At 33.0% G+C, this 17624-nt stretch overlaps 1 protein-coding gene across 4 annotated transcripts in view; it reads left to right on the forward strand.

Moving 5' to 3' along the window:
* The window catches only part of ZDHHC20 (zinc finger DHHC-type palmitoyltransferase 20), a 77539-nt gene that overhangs the window by 14808 nt on the left and 45107 nt on the right, over positions 1–17624 (forward strand). For all 4 annotated transcript variants that reach the window (XR_004233146.1, XM_031960798.1, XM_031960797.1 and 1 more), the window contains exon 2: positions 10033–10059. Coding sequence is in view for 3 of the 4 variants with exons in the window: in XM_031960798.1 (XP_031816658.1) it covers positions 10033–10059 (27 nt within the window). In the remaining variant the exon portion in view is untranslated. The remainder of the gene's footprint in view (positions 1–10032; positions 10060–17624) is intronic.

The following is a 17624-nucleotide window of genomic DNA, read 5'->3' on the forward strand; positions in this document are numbered from 1 at the left end:
AAAACAATGCATTAGCATACCAAAATTTATGGGATACAGTCAAAGAACTTAAAGGAAAATATATTTGAAATTTATTAACAACTTTAGCAGAGTTGCAAGATTCAAAATAAATCTACATAAATCATCAGCCTGTCTATCTATTTTTATCTATTAAAATGTTTTGTAATTATAATTTTGATTATATAAAATTGAAAAGATTTTGCATAAACAAAACTAATATAACCAAAATTATAAGGAAAGTAGAAAATGGTGGGGGGAAGGGACTTAAAACAAGTATCTCTGATAAAGACTCCTCTCAGATATATAGAGAAATGAGTCAAATGTATAAAAATACAAGTCATTCCCCAATTAACAGGTCAAAGATATGAATAGGCAATTTTCAGACAAAGAAATCAATAATCATATGAAAAAATTATCATTGATTAAATAGAAATTAAAACAACTCATGAAGCATTACCTCACACCTGTCAGATTGAATATGATAGAAAAGGAAAATGGACTTTAGAGGAGATTTGGGAAGAAAACTAGGATATTAAGGCACTGTTAGTGGACTTGTGAATATAATCCAAACTTTCGGAGAATAATTTGTCTAAAGGGCTATAAAAATGTGCATACCCTTTGATGTAGCAATCCCATCGCTAGGTTTGTATTCCGAAGACATCCCAAACAAAAGGGAAAAGGACTTATTTGTACAATCATATTTTTAACAGCTCATATATATATATATATATATATATATATATATATATACCTATACATAAATATCTTTTTATTTACAAATATATGCATAGGTAATTTTTCAGCATTGACAGTTGCAAATCCTTTTGTTCCAACTTTTTCCCTCCTTTTCCCTACCCCTTTCCCCCCATGGCAGGTTGACCAATACATGTTAAATATGTTAAAGTATAAGTTAAATACAATACATACACACACACACACACACACACACACATTAACAGCTCTTTTTGTGGTGTCTTAAGAATTGCAAATCAAAATGGTGCCCATCAATTGGGGAATGGCTAAACAAGCTGTAGTATATGAATATAATGTGATATTGTTGTGCTATATAAGAAAAAACAAGTAGGGTGATTTTATAAAAACCTGGAAACACATGAGCATCTGATACAGAACCAGAACATTGAACATAATAATGATATTGTTCTATGAATTGTGAATATCTTAATTGTTCTCAGCAATACAAGAATCCAAGATAATCTTAAAGGACTAATGATGAAGCATTTTATTCACCTCCAGAGAAAAAATTAATATTGACTGAACATATACTAATGCATGCTATTTTTCACTTTTTTTCTTTTATTCATTTTTTTTTATAAAATGACAAATATGGAAATATTTTACATAATTGCACATGTATAACCTATATCTGATTGCTTACCCTCTCTAGGAGAGGAGAGGGAAAGAATTTGGAACTCAAGTTAAAATGTGTAAAGATTGAGGGGAAGAAAGAAGGTTAGTTTATGGAAGGGGATATACGCTTTCCAAATTATTTTTTTATTATTATTAAAGCTTTTTATTTTAAAAACATGCACAGATAATTTTTCAACATTGATCTTTGCATAGCCTTGTGTTCCAAATTTTTCCCTCCTTTCCTTCACCCTCTTCCCTAGATGGCAAGTAATCCAATATATGTTATACATGTTAAAATGTTAAATCCAGTATATGTAAACATATTTGTACAATTTTCTTGCTGCACAAGAAAGATCAGATCAAAAAGGAAAGAAAATGAACAAGAAAACAAAATGCAAATGAACAACAAAAATAGTGAGAATGTTGTTATGTTATAATTGGCACTCAGTTCCCACAGTTCTCTCTCAGGCTCTCTTCATCATAAAATTATTGGAACTTTTCTAGATTGTTTTTAAAAAGGATGAATGTGAAGGAAAAAAGTTGTCCATTAGAATTCATGTCTTTAGCATTTAAAAAAAATGAAAGTTAGTTTGCTGGAGTGATAGGAGGGCTTAATTTTATGAAGTCTTGTTTATTTTTAATTATTAGGAAGGGGCTATGGAAGAAGGAAGGATTGCCAAATTTGAGAAATTGCCATGCCAGTAAAGTATGTGAAAGAAATGAAAACCATGTCCAGTGGTCTGTAATTGGAGGAATAAATAGGACTTTGTTAAATTCTTGCTTGGAAGAAGTGGATAGAGTCTATTCAGAACCTTGTTTGTTCCCTACTTCGCCTAAGTAGGAGGTTGGTTCATAATAGTAGTTTGTGAGTGATAGTGTCTGTCAGCATATCCTTCATTCTTATTAGTAGATTCCCTATTGGGGGAAGGGGGAGAAAGGAGATGGGTGACAAACAACCCAAAGGCAAAGCACTCTGTGTTTATTGAATTGAGGAAAGATTGAATTAAAATCAGGGAATGTACACATTTCCACAATACTCACTAGGTATATCAGTGATTCCTATTGAAGCAATTTGTGTACGGTGGAAAGAATGGGACACCTTGGTTTGAATCCTGCTTAGGACACATAATAGCTGTCCATAGTAGGAAAGTTACACCCTCTCTGAGTTTCACTTTTCTCTTCTAAGAAATAGGGATAATACCGCTGTATTATTTATCTTAACTAGGCCATTGTATCAGGAGAGATGGCATGTGGAAAGTGCTTTATAATAAACCTTAGAGTGCACCACATGTTTGGCTATTATCATGATGAGAGATAGCAGTTATTCTTTGACTCCAAAACCAAGAATTCCTTTGTAGTTGAAAGAATGCTGACAAATCCTAATTACAAGTTTTTGTCTGTTTCTCATGTTTTATTACGTTTTTCCAGATTTTCTAATCTTTAATGATACTGAGCAGATTTTCGCCTTTTCTATATCTTCCCTGTGAATTTTGCTCTCTGGAAGTTGCTCAGTTAGACATATCAGTTGGTTCTCCTTTATTCCAAGGGAAAATTCTGTGGAGCAGAAAGTAGTAAAATGTTATTATGGTGTAAATAAAATAGAAGGCACTATATAATATCAATTCTCATGGATGTGGCCCACTTCAACAATGAGATGAACCAAATCAATTCCAATAGAGCAGTAATGAACTGAACCAGCTACACCCAGAGAAAGAACTCTGGGAGATGACTATGAACCACTACATAGAATTCCCAATTCTTCTATTTTTGTCCACCCGAATTTTTGATTTCCTTCACAGGCTAAATTGTACACTACTTCAAAGTCTAACTCTTTTTATACAGCAAAATGACTGTTTGGACATGTATACGTATATTGTATTTAAATTATACTTTAACATATTTAACATATATTGGTCAATCTGCCATCTGGGGGAAAGGGTGGGGGGAAGGAGGGAAAAAGTTGGAACAAAAGGATTTGCAATTGTCAAAGCTGAAAAATTACCTATGCATATATTTGTAAATAAAAAGCTATTAAAAAATAAAATAGAAGGCACTAACAATAAGTAAACAAAAGTCAGTTTAGAGTAAGATTCATTTTCTAGTGTTATTCACCAAGATGGAAGGAAAGGAAAATGAAATTTATTTTAAGAGGGTGTTAATTGTCTTCCATTTCAGAGATTAGTCAATATAGCTGTGTATAATCACAGTGGAGCATCTAGGCCAGGAGTCAGGAAGACCTGAGTTTCTGTGTGGCTTCAGACATTTATTAAGTGCATGATTCTGATCAAGCCACTTACCCTGTTTGCATCAGTTTCCTTATTTATCACATGCACCGGAGAAAAAGATAGCAAATAGCAAAGTATCTTTGCTAAGAAAATTACTAATTGGTTCATGAAGGGTCAGGCACAATTGATACAATTGTACAACAACAATAAATCACAAAATTTCAGATATATCCTCAGGAAGCATAGACAGAAGAAAGTAATTTTTTAAAAAGTAATTATAATTTTTTATTGACAGAACCCATGCCTGGGTAATTTTTTACAACATTATCCCTTGCACTCACTTCCCTTCCGACTTTTCCCCTCCCTCCCTCCACCCCCTCCCCAGATGGCAAGCAGTCCTATACATGTTAAATATGTCACAATATATCCTAGGTGCAGAACCGAACAGTTCTCTTGTTGCACAGGAAGAATTGGATTCAGAAGGTAAAAATAACCTGGGAAGAAAAACAAAAATGCAAACAGTTCACACTCATTTCCCAGTGTTCTTTCTTTGGGTGTAGCTGCTTCTTTCCATCATTGATCAGTTGAAACTGAGCTTCTCTTTGTCCAAGAAATCCACTTCCATCAGAATACATCTTCATACAGTATCATTGTTGAAGTATATAATGATCTTCTGGTTCTGCTCATTTCACTTATCATCAGTTCATGTAAGTCTCTCCAAGCCTCTCTGTATTCATCCTACTGGTCATTTCTTCCAGAACAATAGTATTCCATCACATTCATATACCACAATTTACCGAACCATTCTCCAGTTTGATGGTCATTCATTCATTTGAAGAAAGTAAATTTTAAAGAGATTTCATAAATGTTCTTAAAAATTAAAAAACTCCAAAACCCCAAATTAGAACTCTTATACTTGAGAAAAATATGAATAAAAATCTGACAGGCATTTTTAGCATAGATGTTTTTATATTGAATTAATACAAAGGAACATTAAAATTAGAAACTTTATGTTCTAAGGAATTTCAAGCATTTAATATTTGAAATGTCTCCTTTGCAAACAAAATTAATAGTACTTTGGATGATTGGCATTTTTTGTTAAGAGGTGGTAGCAAATTTTCTCTGATGAAAAAATTCCTTAACATATATGAACTTGAGCAAATCAAAGTCGCAGAGCTTTGGTTTTAGTTTTTAATTATATTAAACTTAGTGATACTGTTTTGTTAATGCGTGAGTTTTGTAAATTTTTAAAGTTAAGTCCCATCCTGGCTAAAAGTTTCTTCTCTGAAATTAATTCCAGTTAATAATGAAAAAGAATAGCAAAATGACAGAAGAGAAAGATTGGATCATCTCTAAGCAGAATATCCTTCGATAAAGTAGTTGGTTCATACTCATTTGGAGTCTTCAAGGTTGTATAACCTTGTTGGTTATGCTTTGGGGGATAATTATGCCTTTAAACTTAGGCTGCTAATGAGAATGACAGCCCAGAAGGAACCACTAATTGTTTTGGTACATTATTGTATATAACATTGCTTTGATTTTTATTAATTTAAAAAATATTTATCATTTATCTCATGTAAAGAGATAGATTACTTTTAGATATGAAGATTTATACAGTACTGTCTTTTAATATAAAAAATTATTTATTATTCATTTCTCTCTGCTTTCCTCACCCACCTTGTGTGATTCTTGTCCATTTTCTTCTCTGGGTCCTCCAGAGAGAATCCAGTCAATTTTCCTGATTACATTTTATCAATACTAGTTTGAACAGCTTTTGGACTAATCACTTATTAAACCTTACTCTCACAAAATGATCAGCCCATTTCTCTTTCTCAGCCTGATGATACACCATGCACTTTTTATTCCCACGAAGCTTGTCTGAGCCAATCTTGCCTCTGCCTCTCTCTATTGTCTTCTAGTTTTGATGTTTCTTTGATTCTATAGTATTCTAAAATTGAAAGAATATTTGTATGGAAAATGATGATTGGGCACTGAGGATATACAGTTTCCCGAGTGCACTATAATCTATTCTTTTTGCTTTATTCCATTCTCAGCCCATTTCTAGCCCCTTTAAAATGCTTGTCCCATATATATGTATATTTTGTTGTTGTTATTCAGTCATGTAGCTATATCCAGCTCTCTTTGTGTCCCCATGCACATACCTGGCCATTAATCTTTCCCAATGTCAGAGTCTTTTCCATTTTCTCATGTGGCCAAAATATTTAAGCTCCAACTTCTATATTTGACCATCCAGTGAATAGCCTGAATTAATTTATTTAAATAATGACTGATTTGAACTCTTTGTTGACCATGTGACTACCAAAAAGTCTTCTTCAGTACCACAAATTTAAAACATTGACTCGGTTGGTGCTCAGTGTTCCTTATGGTCCAACTCTCTTTTTTTTTTTTTTTTTTTTTTTATTATTATTATTAATTTATTAATTTATTTATTTATTTTTATTTAATAGCCTTTAATTTACAGGATATATATACATGGGTAACTTTACAGCATTAACAATTGCCAAACCTCTTGTTCCAATTTTTCACCTCTTACCCCCCCCCACCCCCTCCCCTAAATGGCAGGATGACCAGTAGATGTTAAATATATTAAAATATAACTTAGATACACAATAAGTATACATGATGGTCCAACTCTCACAAGTATATATTGCTACTAGAAAAACCATACTTTGACTAGTTTTTGACATAGTTTTGACTTTGGATCTTTGTCAGCAAGGTGATATTTCTGTTTTTTAGTATGTTATCTTGATTTGCTATAGCTTTCCTTCCAAGGCAAAAATATATTTTAATTTCATGGCTACAGTTGCTATCTGCAGGGACCCCTCCCCCCCAGTATAAAATCTTATACTTTATTCCTCACACATGGCATACCGTTTCCTGACATCTTGTTTAGTTCTAGCTATTCCTTATACTTGGAATTGTCTTCTTGCTCACCTCCCTCTTATAGTGTCCCTTATTTCCAGTTTAAATACCACTTTCTACTCTACCAACAAGAATGGGGAGTGGGGGGGATATTGTGTATAGTAGATCGGGGCTACCTTAAGTTAACCTTTACTCCCTTTTAGACCATTCAATAGGATTCTGTTTTTTGTTCTTTGGCAAAGAAGAGATCACTGACATAAGCTCAGTGTATGATTGAGCTTTTCTTCAAAGTTAGCACCTATTGCCTTCCAAATCGTCTTTGACTCACTGCTCATCTGTTTCCATGGGAGAGGTAAAACCTTAGTGTTTACCTTGATTATAAAGATGTTAATTATATTAGCTATCATTTATCTAGATTTCCAAAGTACTTTACAAATATTGGCTAATTTTATCCTCATGACAATGATCATCATCATTTTGCAGAAGAGGAAACTGAAGCACAGAGAGGTTGTTAGTTGTTTTGGGTTTCACAGCTAGGGATTGAGTAACATGATTTGAACTTGGGTCTTCCTAAACTCCTAGGATTGTGCCATTTAACTATTTTTGTAGAAAAATATATATTATATACATGTAATTTTTACTTTGAGAAAAGGGAGTATAGTTCTGTCAGACAGCTTCAATTTCAGGCAATGGAATTATTTTTCTTAGTTAAAAATTCAGGTAATATTAATGTGATGTAAAATTCTTGTCCTATAAGGAAAGTGATAAGGAGTGGCCAGACTATTAGGAGGAAAATCAGGGGAGAGCAAGCAGTGTCAGAGAATCCCAAAGAGGAAAGATTAAAGGTCAAAAATAATGAGAAAGTATTCAAAGGACATGCATGAATAAACAATTCTTTTTTTTTAATAGCCTTTTATTTACAGGTTATATGCATGGGTAACTTTACAGCATTAACAATTGCCAAACCTCTTGTTCCAATTTTTCACCTCTTACCCCCCCTCACCCCCTCCCCTAGATGGCAGGATGACCAGTAGATAGATGTTAAATACATTAAAATATAAATTAGATACACAAAAAGTATACATGACCAAAACGTTATTTTGCTATACAAAAAGAATCAGACTCTGAAATATTGTACAATTAGCTTGTGAAGGAAATCAAAAATGCAGGTGGGCATAAATATAGGGATTGGGAATTCAATGTAATGGTTTTTAGTCATCTCCCAGAGTTCTTTCTCTGGGCGTAGCTGGTTCAGTTCATTACTGTTCCATTGGAAATGATTTGGTTGATCTCGTTGCTGAGGATGGCCAGGTCCATCAGAACTGGTCATCATATAGTATTGTTGTTGAAGTATATAATGATTTCTTGGCCCTGCTCGTTTCACTCAGCATCAGTTCATGTAAGTCTCTCCAGGCCTTTCTGAAATCATCCTGTTGGTCATTTCTTACAGAACAGTAATATTCCATAATTGAATAAACAATTCTTAAAAGAAAGCATTTAAAACCTGGCTTCTGGGCTATCTTTGTAGGCTTTTTACACCAGACTTCTTTCCATGTATGCCAGTGTGACATAGCTCTCCTTGTTCTTTTTTCATTTTCACTGGCTGCTTCCTGTCACTGGCTTGAAATTTTCTCCCTCCTCATTTCTGCTTTTATGGCTTCCCTGGATCCCTTCAAGTCTCAGCTAAAGATCCTACCTTCTACAAGAAGCCTTTCCTGATCTCTCTTAATACTAGTGTTTTCCTTTTGATGATTGTCTCCAGTAGTTCTTTATTGCTTCTCCTATTAGCCTCTAAGCTCATTGAGACCAAGGACTGTCTTTTAGTCTTTCCTCTTATCTCCAGTGATTAGCATAGTGGTACATCTAGGAAAAGCTTGTTATGTTGACTAACATATATATTAAATATTGCTCAAAGGAGTATAATAAGAGGAATGTAAATCAGAATAACTCTGAGGTTTTTCTTCTTATGCAGGAAATTGGCAAAGATGATAGATAATAGATGGAAATGTTCAATTTTGGAAAGCCTGTGGGATGATAGATACACTATTGAAATTGTAGAAAGCATTTATGACCAAATTGTTTGACTAAGAGGTATCAAAATTAGGAAAGAAAAGGTCCCATATATGCCTAACGATTCATTGTAGCCTGTGTTATGGTAGAAAAGTAATTATTGATTGATTGGAGAATGGCTGGACAAATTGTGGTGTATCAGTGAAGTAGCATATTTCTGTTCCATAAGTCAATTAATATGAAGAATCCAGAGAAGTATGAAAAAAATTTATATGATCTGTTGCTGATTGAAGTAAGCAGAAGTGGGGAAACAGAAGATAACTATGACATGTAAACAAAAGACTAATATGAAATTGAAAACTCTGAAATTATGACAGTTGTGCTTGCTTCTAGACAACAGTTGAAAAAAGATGTAACTTTCCTTTCCTTGTAGATGTGGAAAATTATCCGGTGTGGAATATTACAGATAAGTAGAATATGTTAGTCGGATTCCCTCTATCCCCCTACTTTCTTAAATCCTTCTTAGAGAGCACAGATCCTGTTCTTTTAATTTTTGTTGTATTATTTTTAACATTCCTTTGCCAAATTCTAGTTTTTAAGGAGTTATTTTCTTCCATAAGATTTTGGAACTCATTTTGGTTGACTTTCTTTTTGTAATTTTCTTGGGGCTGCTTTTATTTCTTTCCTAATTTTTCCTTGATCTCTCTTTTGATTTTTTTTTTTGTATTGTATTTGTATTGTATATTTGTTTTGTCCTTTTTAAGTTTTAGAAATACTTGTTTTATTTCTTAAGTTCATAATTTTTAAAAAGTTAAAAAAAAATTTAAAAACAAAGGAAGGATCCTTGGATAGGAAAGGAATACGGGAAAAATGTAATCAGAAATGAATATAATGAGAAAATAAAAGGCATCATTAAAACTTTATTTTTTAAAAGCGATTACTATTCGCATACCTTAGAGATTATCAAATCCATTTGTTCCCATTGTGAACAACAAAATTTGGGCACAGGGTTGGGGAAAGGACAGAAGAATGAATGGGAAGAAGAGTGATAGAACATTTATTGCACAAAATTCGTATATGGAATTACCAAAAAGCAAATTACTTTTTTTGAACTGAATAGTGTATATCACAATATACAGAATGCTAGTTTTCAAACATATATCAATGCTGCTGTGTCTAATAAAATTCAAGTTCATTTAAATGCAAAAACAAATCTTTGGTAAACTTGGAAATAGTAGACTATTTAATGATGAGGTCAGAAGCCAAGACTGTAAAGGCCTGAGAAATGAAAGCAGTTTAAACCATTCATTCAAATGACTGTATAAAAGAAAGATCTTAAAAAGTCTATACTTCAGATGTATGAGACTATAACTAGGAAAACAGTATAATTTTCTAAGTGCCTTCTTCAAGTTCTGTGTAGAAGTAGTCAAATATTGATGATTTAATTTCTCATTTAACGAAAGAGATGATTAAAATGAAGAGAAATGAAACCAATGATTTTCTTGAATATTTAAATTCAATTTTCTTTATTTTTCTTTTATTCTAGTTACTATTGCTGCACAAGAAGAAGAAGGTAAGCATTTCTTTTTTTGTAATTAGTAAAAAAATTTAAATAAATTTTGGCATATTAAGGGCAAATCCCCTTTTAATTCATGCTATAGTAAATACATTAATGTTTATAATTGTTCCAAAAGGGGAACAATATATTTGTTTCAAAGGTAAACATTTAAAAAAATAGATGACTGTTCATCCTGCCATCTGGGGGTGGGGGTGGGAGGATAGAGGATGAAAAATTGGAACAAGAAGTTTGGCAATTGTTAATGCTGTAAAGTTACCCATACATATAACCTGTAAATAAAAGGCTATTAAATAAAAATAAAATAAAATAAAATAAAAAAAAGATGATACTGTTGGGTACTTGATTTTATTCCCATTTATTTAGTATCTTTCCATTTATATTTGGTTGGTTCTCTAAATGGAGATTGGTAATGGAATTTTTTAAGGATACTATAGCACTCTTAGTGTATATTTATTTCTATAAATACTTAATCTAATTTTTCTCTCCTTAAGCCTGTTACTATCATATATAGTAGGAGTAGTAGTCCTTTAGTTTTTGAGACTGATAATAATACATTCACAAGGCATTGTGAATCCAAGTATCATGATAGTATAATTAATTGGCACATGGTTGAGAATTGTTGTGAATGAGGTCCAACTTAATTTTGGCAGTGAAAAATGCTCCCATTACATGGGATATAAATATATTCTCCTTGGGAAACCTTTTAAGTTTGCATAATTATATAAGTTGAGCCTCCCATTTTTTGAAAATATTCTATATTATCTAACTCGGGTCTTTCCTTTAGAAATTATTAGTCATGGTGTCATCACATTTTGAAAAGGGACCTTATTTTTAAAAAGTTAAATATTGTCAAGTAGGATAAACAGATTGAAAGAAGAATGAGTCTTTCTTAAAATCTCATATAAGTAAAAAGCAGGTTTCAGAAACACTTAAGAAATAAGATTCCAAAAATAAAATGTTGATTTATAGAAATAGAAGAGTTTGGGAAAAAGCAGTAGGATATTGTTAATGTTACGAATCTCTAATCTCATCAGTGTGCTCTCTCTAGTGCTATAGACTCCAGCCTATTGTTAGTATTTTTTCCAGTGGTGAGAGCACAAACAATTTCTTATGGCTCTTGCCCATAACTTCTCATAAATCTTTAAAAGAAGGTCCACCCAACCTTTTGTAGACTTTCCTTTAGACCTTTTAAAATTATTTAATAATAATAATTGTCATTATTATAATTAGCATTTATGCAGTACTTTTAAGATTTGTAGAATACTTTACAGTATTCATAACCCTGTGAGGTAGGTACTTTTTGTTATCCTCATGTTACAAGAAAAAGAAGAGATTACATACTTGCTTATTGTCACACAGCTAGTATCTGAGGCCAGATTTCAACTTGAGTCTCCTAACTTGCCTAAGTCGAATGCCCTGTACGTTGTGCCATCCAGCTGCCTCCAGCAGAACATGCAGGCTATATACCAGTCAATTAAATAGCTATTATGTGGCAAGCATTGTGCTAAGTGCTGATAAAACAGTCCTGTTCTCAAGAAGCTCATAGTCTAATGGGGGAGACAACATGGACATGACAAGTACAAAGAAGCTGTGTATATATATATATATATATATGGTAAATTGGAGGGAATCTCAGAGGGAAAATGCTAAGAATAAGAAAGATTGGAAAATGTTCTTACAGAATGTAGGAGATTTATTCACCTCTTACTACATGATTAAACCACTTCTTTTTCTAATTATATTAATATCTTTTATATTCTTTATGTCACTCATTTCCACATCTTGCCTTTCCATTGCCCTTTTATACTACATATATATATACACAGAGAGAGAGAGAGAAAGAGAGAGAGAGAGGGAATCTCATGAAAAGTATTTTTGTTTAAAAGGTAGGCTTTTATTTCAGGAAGAAACTTGGGATCCTTTGAAAGTACAGTGATTTTCCCACACTGTTTCTGGAGCCAGAAAGCCTGGGTTTCAATCCTGTTTCTGACCCTTTCTAGCTGTATGACTTTGAACAAGTCATTTCCTGAGCTACATTTTCTTTATCTGTAAAATTAACTAGAAGGCTTTTCCACTCTAAACCTATGTTCCCGGGATCTCTCTCTCTTCCTGTTCAATTCTAGACACAGTTCATCATCCATGTTAGTATCTGTCTAAAGTGTATGTATTAATAGACCAGTTCTGTGGGTTGTCCCTTTAACTGCCTATCATCATTTAGAAAGTAGCCCTCATTCATTTGGTTATTTCTATGTGATAGGCCAGCTTCTTTGAGTGATTCTAGATTTGATTTAGCAGGGTCTAAAGTATTGTAGAATTTGATTCAGTCAGCATAGTGTTATTCACAAAAAAAATCTGAAGGACCTCAGGGTCTACAGGAAATTTCTCATCCTTGCGTTACAGTGGCAGACACTTTAGGAAGTATATAGGTCCTGTTTTTATTACCTCATTTGATAGTAACGAGCATTAGTGAACCAAATTTTCTCTATGAAATCTTTCAAGGAATCGTGTATGATTTTTTTGATATATGCATGAGAAACATTTTGTTAAAAAAGAGACATAGACTATGCTTTACTGAGTCAAATACTTTCATTATAATCAATATATAGCCCAGTGTGCTCTTTTTTTTTTTTTTTGTATATTTTACTTAGTTCTAATTGTAAAAATGTGATCTACTATGGAATCAATTGCAAATATCTGTACCTTTCTCTTACATTTATTTTTTCCCCCTTTTTAAAATTCTGAAGATAAGAAATGTCTAATAAATTTTAAAATTCTGAAGATAAGAAATGTCTAATAAAGTGTTCATTTCAATGTGCATTGTAGAATACAATATGTGAAACTAAATCTTGTTATGTAGAATTTTTCTTTTTAAGTATATCATAAATTCAACATATAACTTTTCAGAGCTATTTCCATATTTGATTTCTCCTGGATTTCTGTTCTCATTTTGTGGGGGATGGAGGGTGAGGGTGGGGTGGTGTGGGTTGTTAACCATACCATCTTTTCTTCCCAAATTTCTTCTCTAATGGAAATAAAATTCTACAAAACTCTTGTAACAACTTAACAGTATAGTCAAGCAAAACAAATTTCTATATTTGTCATGTCCAGAAATGTATGCTTTATTCTACATCTTCTCTAATGCTTTCACCAAACATGCCCTCAGTTTACATACAGATTATTTTCACAAAGATTTTAGAAATATTTGAAATAAGAATGGGTTCATAGTTATGTATTCTCCATAGCCTTTTTTGGGTATTAAAGTCTATTTTTTTTCCCCAACTGTTGAGATATTAATAAATATTGCTTGTTAATGTTATACCACTTGTCAGAATAAAAATATTTTGTTTGGATCTCTTAGCTGGCAGAGTATAAAAACAGATGTAAATTAGGATGAGTCATTTCCTTCTAATCAAAACTACAGATTCACACAACTGTAGAATTTCAAAGTTGAAAGAAATCCCAGAAGCCATCTTATCCAGCGTTTAAGTAAAAAATCCCTCTTAAAGCGTAACTGAAAAGTAGTCATCTAGTCTCTGCAAAGGATCAGCCCATTAAGTTCCAAGATGGCCCATTCTATTTTTATATAACTCTGATTGTTAGAAAGCTTCTTTCTAACATTAGGTTCTTTGTAATTTTCAGTCATTTTTCCCCCTTGAATATTCTCTGCATCTTATTTAAAACAACAACAACAAAACAACAATTTTCTAAATTGATCAGTAGATTCTTTGTAAGTGTGTGTGTGTGTGTGTGTGTGTGTGTGTGTGTGTACAGATATTTCTGTGTGTGTATTCTCATTTTTATTTCTTTTTGGAATGGATCCCTTTGAATATTTAGATTTTCAGTCTAGTCATGGAGCGATTTCTATACTACTTTAGTCTATATGATCCTACTTAAGATTCTTATGAAATCTTTGAATTTACTTTCTCAAAATCTAGGGTGAATATTGGATTTTTACTTGGCTTTCCTCTCCTTTATCACAGATTTTAATAAGTAGTGGGCACTGTTCACCATGGTTTACATCATTCTCATCCCAGCAATTAGTTTCTTCCTGTTGGAGAGAATCAGATACAGAAGAACCCTAAAAGGTAGACAGAATCAAGTAAGCTTATATACAGTCAAAATTGTTCTAGGTGATTACTTTGGTTTAAATACCCGAAAATACTATAGAACAGAAGACAAATTGTGTCAGAAGTCTTGGGGATGTTCACAGAGCATAATAGAGCACATTATCTCTAGGTTACCTAGTTGAACAATTTTAATTACTGTAACTTTTATAACCAACAGCTTCTGATTCTTGTATACTCTTTACATCTTTGCTACATATACATGCTTTACCTGATGATGTCTGCTTGATTTTACTTCTGCCCCAGGGAACATAAATGAAGAGCATACGTATAAGGATTTGTTGTGGTTAGGTCAACTTATATCTCATGCCTTGCAACCACTGATGTCTTCCATCAGTCTTGTTATATTTGTAACTGATTTCATGGCTGCTGAGCCACTTTCTGTTATTTCCTGGGCTTCAACTCTTTTTCAAGCCACCTGCTGTTCTTTCCTACCATTGTTAGGGGATAGCAGGTAGTAAAGGATACTACTAGGATTTTAAAACCTTGTTGGGAGAGCTCTAATGCTGGCTCAATGCATAGTTTAGGGAAGTGAGCTACTGTGTTCAGACAGTAACTGTCTTAGTTAATTAGCCTCACTATATCTTCTGATTCCCAAAATCCTAAGATGTGATGATTAGAGTTTTGTATATAAATTGTACAGTATTTGTGTATATAAATAACAAGTATAATTTAGCAAAACCTCCAGAAAACCTGAGGTAAATTTTTTTGTTTTAGCTGCTTTTATTACATCTCCAATTTGAATTTAGAAAACTCCTTTTCTTTTTTGTGAAATATTTGATTGTCAGTTTGTCTGCAAGCCCATTTTTGGAAACTATATCCAACAGTATCCTATGGAAGCTATATGGGAGCTGAATCTACAAATTAGCTTCTAGATAAACATGCAAATAAACATAGGAGCAAGAAAAAAGGACTTGTTGAGATGTTTAGGGGCTTACTTTCATTCTATATGCCTTCCTTTATTATACATATCTGCTAGAAATAATTACTTTCAAACGTGCTCAAATGTTGGTCTCCCTACAAAGCATTGAAAGAAATATGAAATAATATCTATGAAGTGGTGCTGTAAAGGAAAATCAACAGTATCTGTACTGTATACATTCTGATATTATAACTATATAAAAGAAGGAAGACCAAAATTAGTTGAACTTCAACAAGCCTGTGACATGACTTTAAACAAAATAATTTTCTTTATTTGTTTTGATTCTGCCTTGTTGAAAACCTTGGGTTTGGGGCAAAAGTTTAACTCTCTGTATTATCTGTTTGATTGTTTTTATTGATGGTTGCTATGTTAATTTGTTTCTTTCCTGAGTATATCAGGCATATAATGGGCTAACCTTAAAGAGATTCAGAAATGCATGAAATTTTGGCTTCATTGCCCTCCCAGACAGCTGAATTAGGCAGAATGCCTAACTTGAAATTTCTCACAACTTGGAAGAAGAAATTGACCATTAATTTCCAGGTTTTTTGCTAATTAGTCTTCAGACCTTCTGCCTCTCTTATTTCCCTTTCTTTGCTTCTTCTCTCATCCCCCAGACTTCTAATAGAAGTCTATTCACTCTGTACTTTTAATTCATTTAAAATAATCTGGGCATTCAGTGTTTTTGTTGAAAAGTTTTCTCATTCTCTGATCTGAAAATTTGCTCCCAGAAAATGTCCTGGAAATAAAAATTGAGATTATAGATGTATCACTCCCAATTTTTTTCCCCCTGAGGCAGTTGGGGTTAAGTGACTTGCCCAGGATCATACAGCTAGGAAGTGTTAAATGTCTGAAGCCAGATTTGAACTCAGGTCCTCCTGACTTCAGGGCTGGTGCTCTATCCACTGCACCACCTAGCTGCCCCCCAATTGTTTTCAAAATCTTTTTCTTTCCCTCCTCCCCCAATTAGTCAGACCACTAAAAGTTCTTGAGTTAAGCCTATTAGTTTCCAAATATATTTTGCTTTGTGAAAAGTTTGTTTGTACTTTGCTGGTTTAATAAGAGACTTATAAATTTCTTTATATTATCACATATCTGGGCCCTGAGTGAACATTTTTTTCATCCCATAGGAGCCTCTTTTTTCTTCTCTACTTTTAATAATACCTATGGTGTGATGATTCATTGTACCTGATTAGGGTGGATTTATGGCCATAGGAACCTCCCTGTTCCTTATATACTAGTTTTCTCCAAGAAACCATTCTTGAAATTTAATTATCCATCCTAGATTAAAGATTGAACTGTTCACACAGTTACCTGGTTGTCTAAGTCCCAGTTTCTTAAACCCCATAAGGCAAGGGTCCTCAAACTTTTTAAATAGGGGGGGCCAGTTCATTGTCCCTCAGATTGTTGGAGGGCCGGATTATAGTAAAAACAAAAACTTTGTTTTGTGGGCCTTTAAATAAAGAAACTTCATACCCCTGAATGAGGGTCCTCAGCTGCCAAATCTGGCCCGTGGGCCATAGTTTGAGGACCCCTGCCATAAAGGGTCTAGAAACTAAATGTGGGAGTCACAAAATTATAATTTTAATATATTTATTAATATATTAATATTATTGATTATTATACAGGTCTAAATCTGGCCTACCTCTATTGTTTGAGATCCAGTCAGATGATTTTGGTCCTTGACTAACCAAGCTTTTATAGTGCCGATGTGTGGACTATTTACTTATCTCCTAAAAGCCTAGGTAGGGTTTGAACTAGATAGCCCCTGAGGTCCCACCTACTTGTTTTTTTTTTTTTTAAACTACTCAGTTATCTCTTGCCATACTTAAATGTAGTATTAGCTTACCTGCCATATCTACTTGGGCTTCTCTAAACAAGTTGGTTATCTCCCATTGTTCTTATAATAATATATTATGTGTATCTTTACTAAATTGTAAGCTCCTTGAGGGCAGAGATTGTTTTTATTTAATGCTAAATGTCTAATCATGTTACAGTATCTTGCTCATAGTCTGATTTTTCTTGAATTGAATTCTCAAAGCAGTAGAAGTCCCTCATTCTACAAATCTAAAATAATGGCCTTTTTGTTGTGATAAATTTAAATTATATTAAAAGTTTCCTTGAAGTTTGCATTACTAAAAGAAAATTTCTGACTTAAGTTGAATCTTCAGAGATCCATGATAATCTTCCTTAAATAGAAGTAGAAAAGAAAATACTTCTCACAAAAAAGGGAAATCTTTTAAAGTTCTTTTAATATACTTCTTTATGGATCCCTGTAATTTTATTTTCCTGTCTTGTTTGCCTCAACTTTACTTAATCCTTCTCTGATAAAGCTGATTTAGAAGCCAGATCCCAAATATTTCTTGGCCTAATATTTTTTTTCTACATAAATTTCATCTAGGCTGAAGTACTCCCCTTATGGCTTGCTATCTATCTTCAAGAATTCTCATCATAAGCTTTTTTTTTTTTTTTCATTTTTTAAGCAAGGGGAAATTGAATCCCATTAACCAAGTAAT

The sequence above is a fragment of the Sarcophilus harrisii genome, chromosome 3 (genome assembly GCF_902635505.1).
Source record: "Sarcophilus harrisii chromosome 3, mSarHar1.11, whole genome shotgun sequence".
Lineage (NCBI taxonomy): Eukaryota > Metazoa > Chordata > Mammalia > Dasyuromorphia > Dasyuridae > Sarcophilus > Sarcophilus harrisii.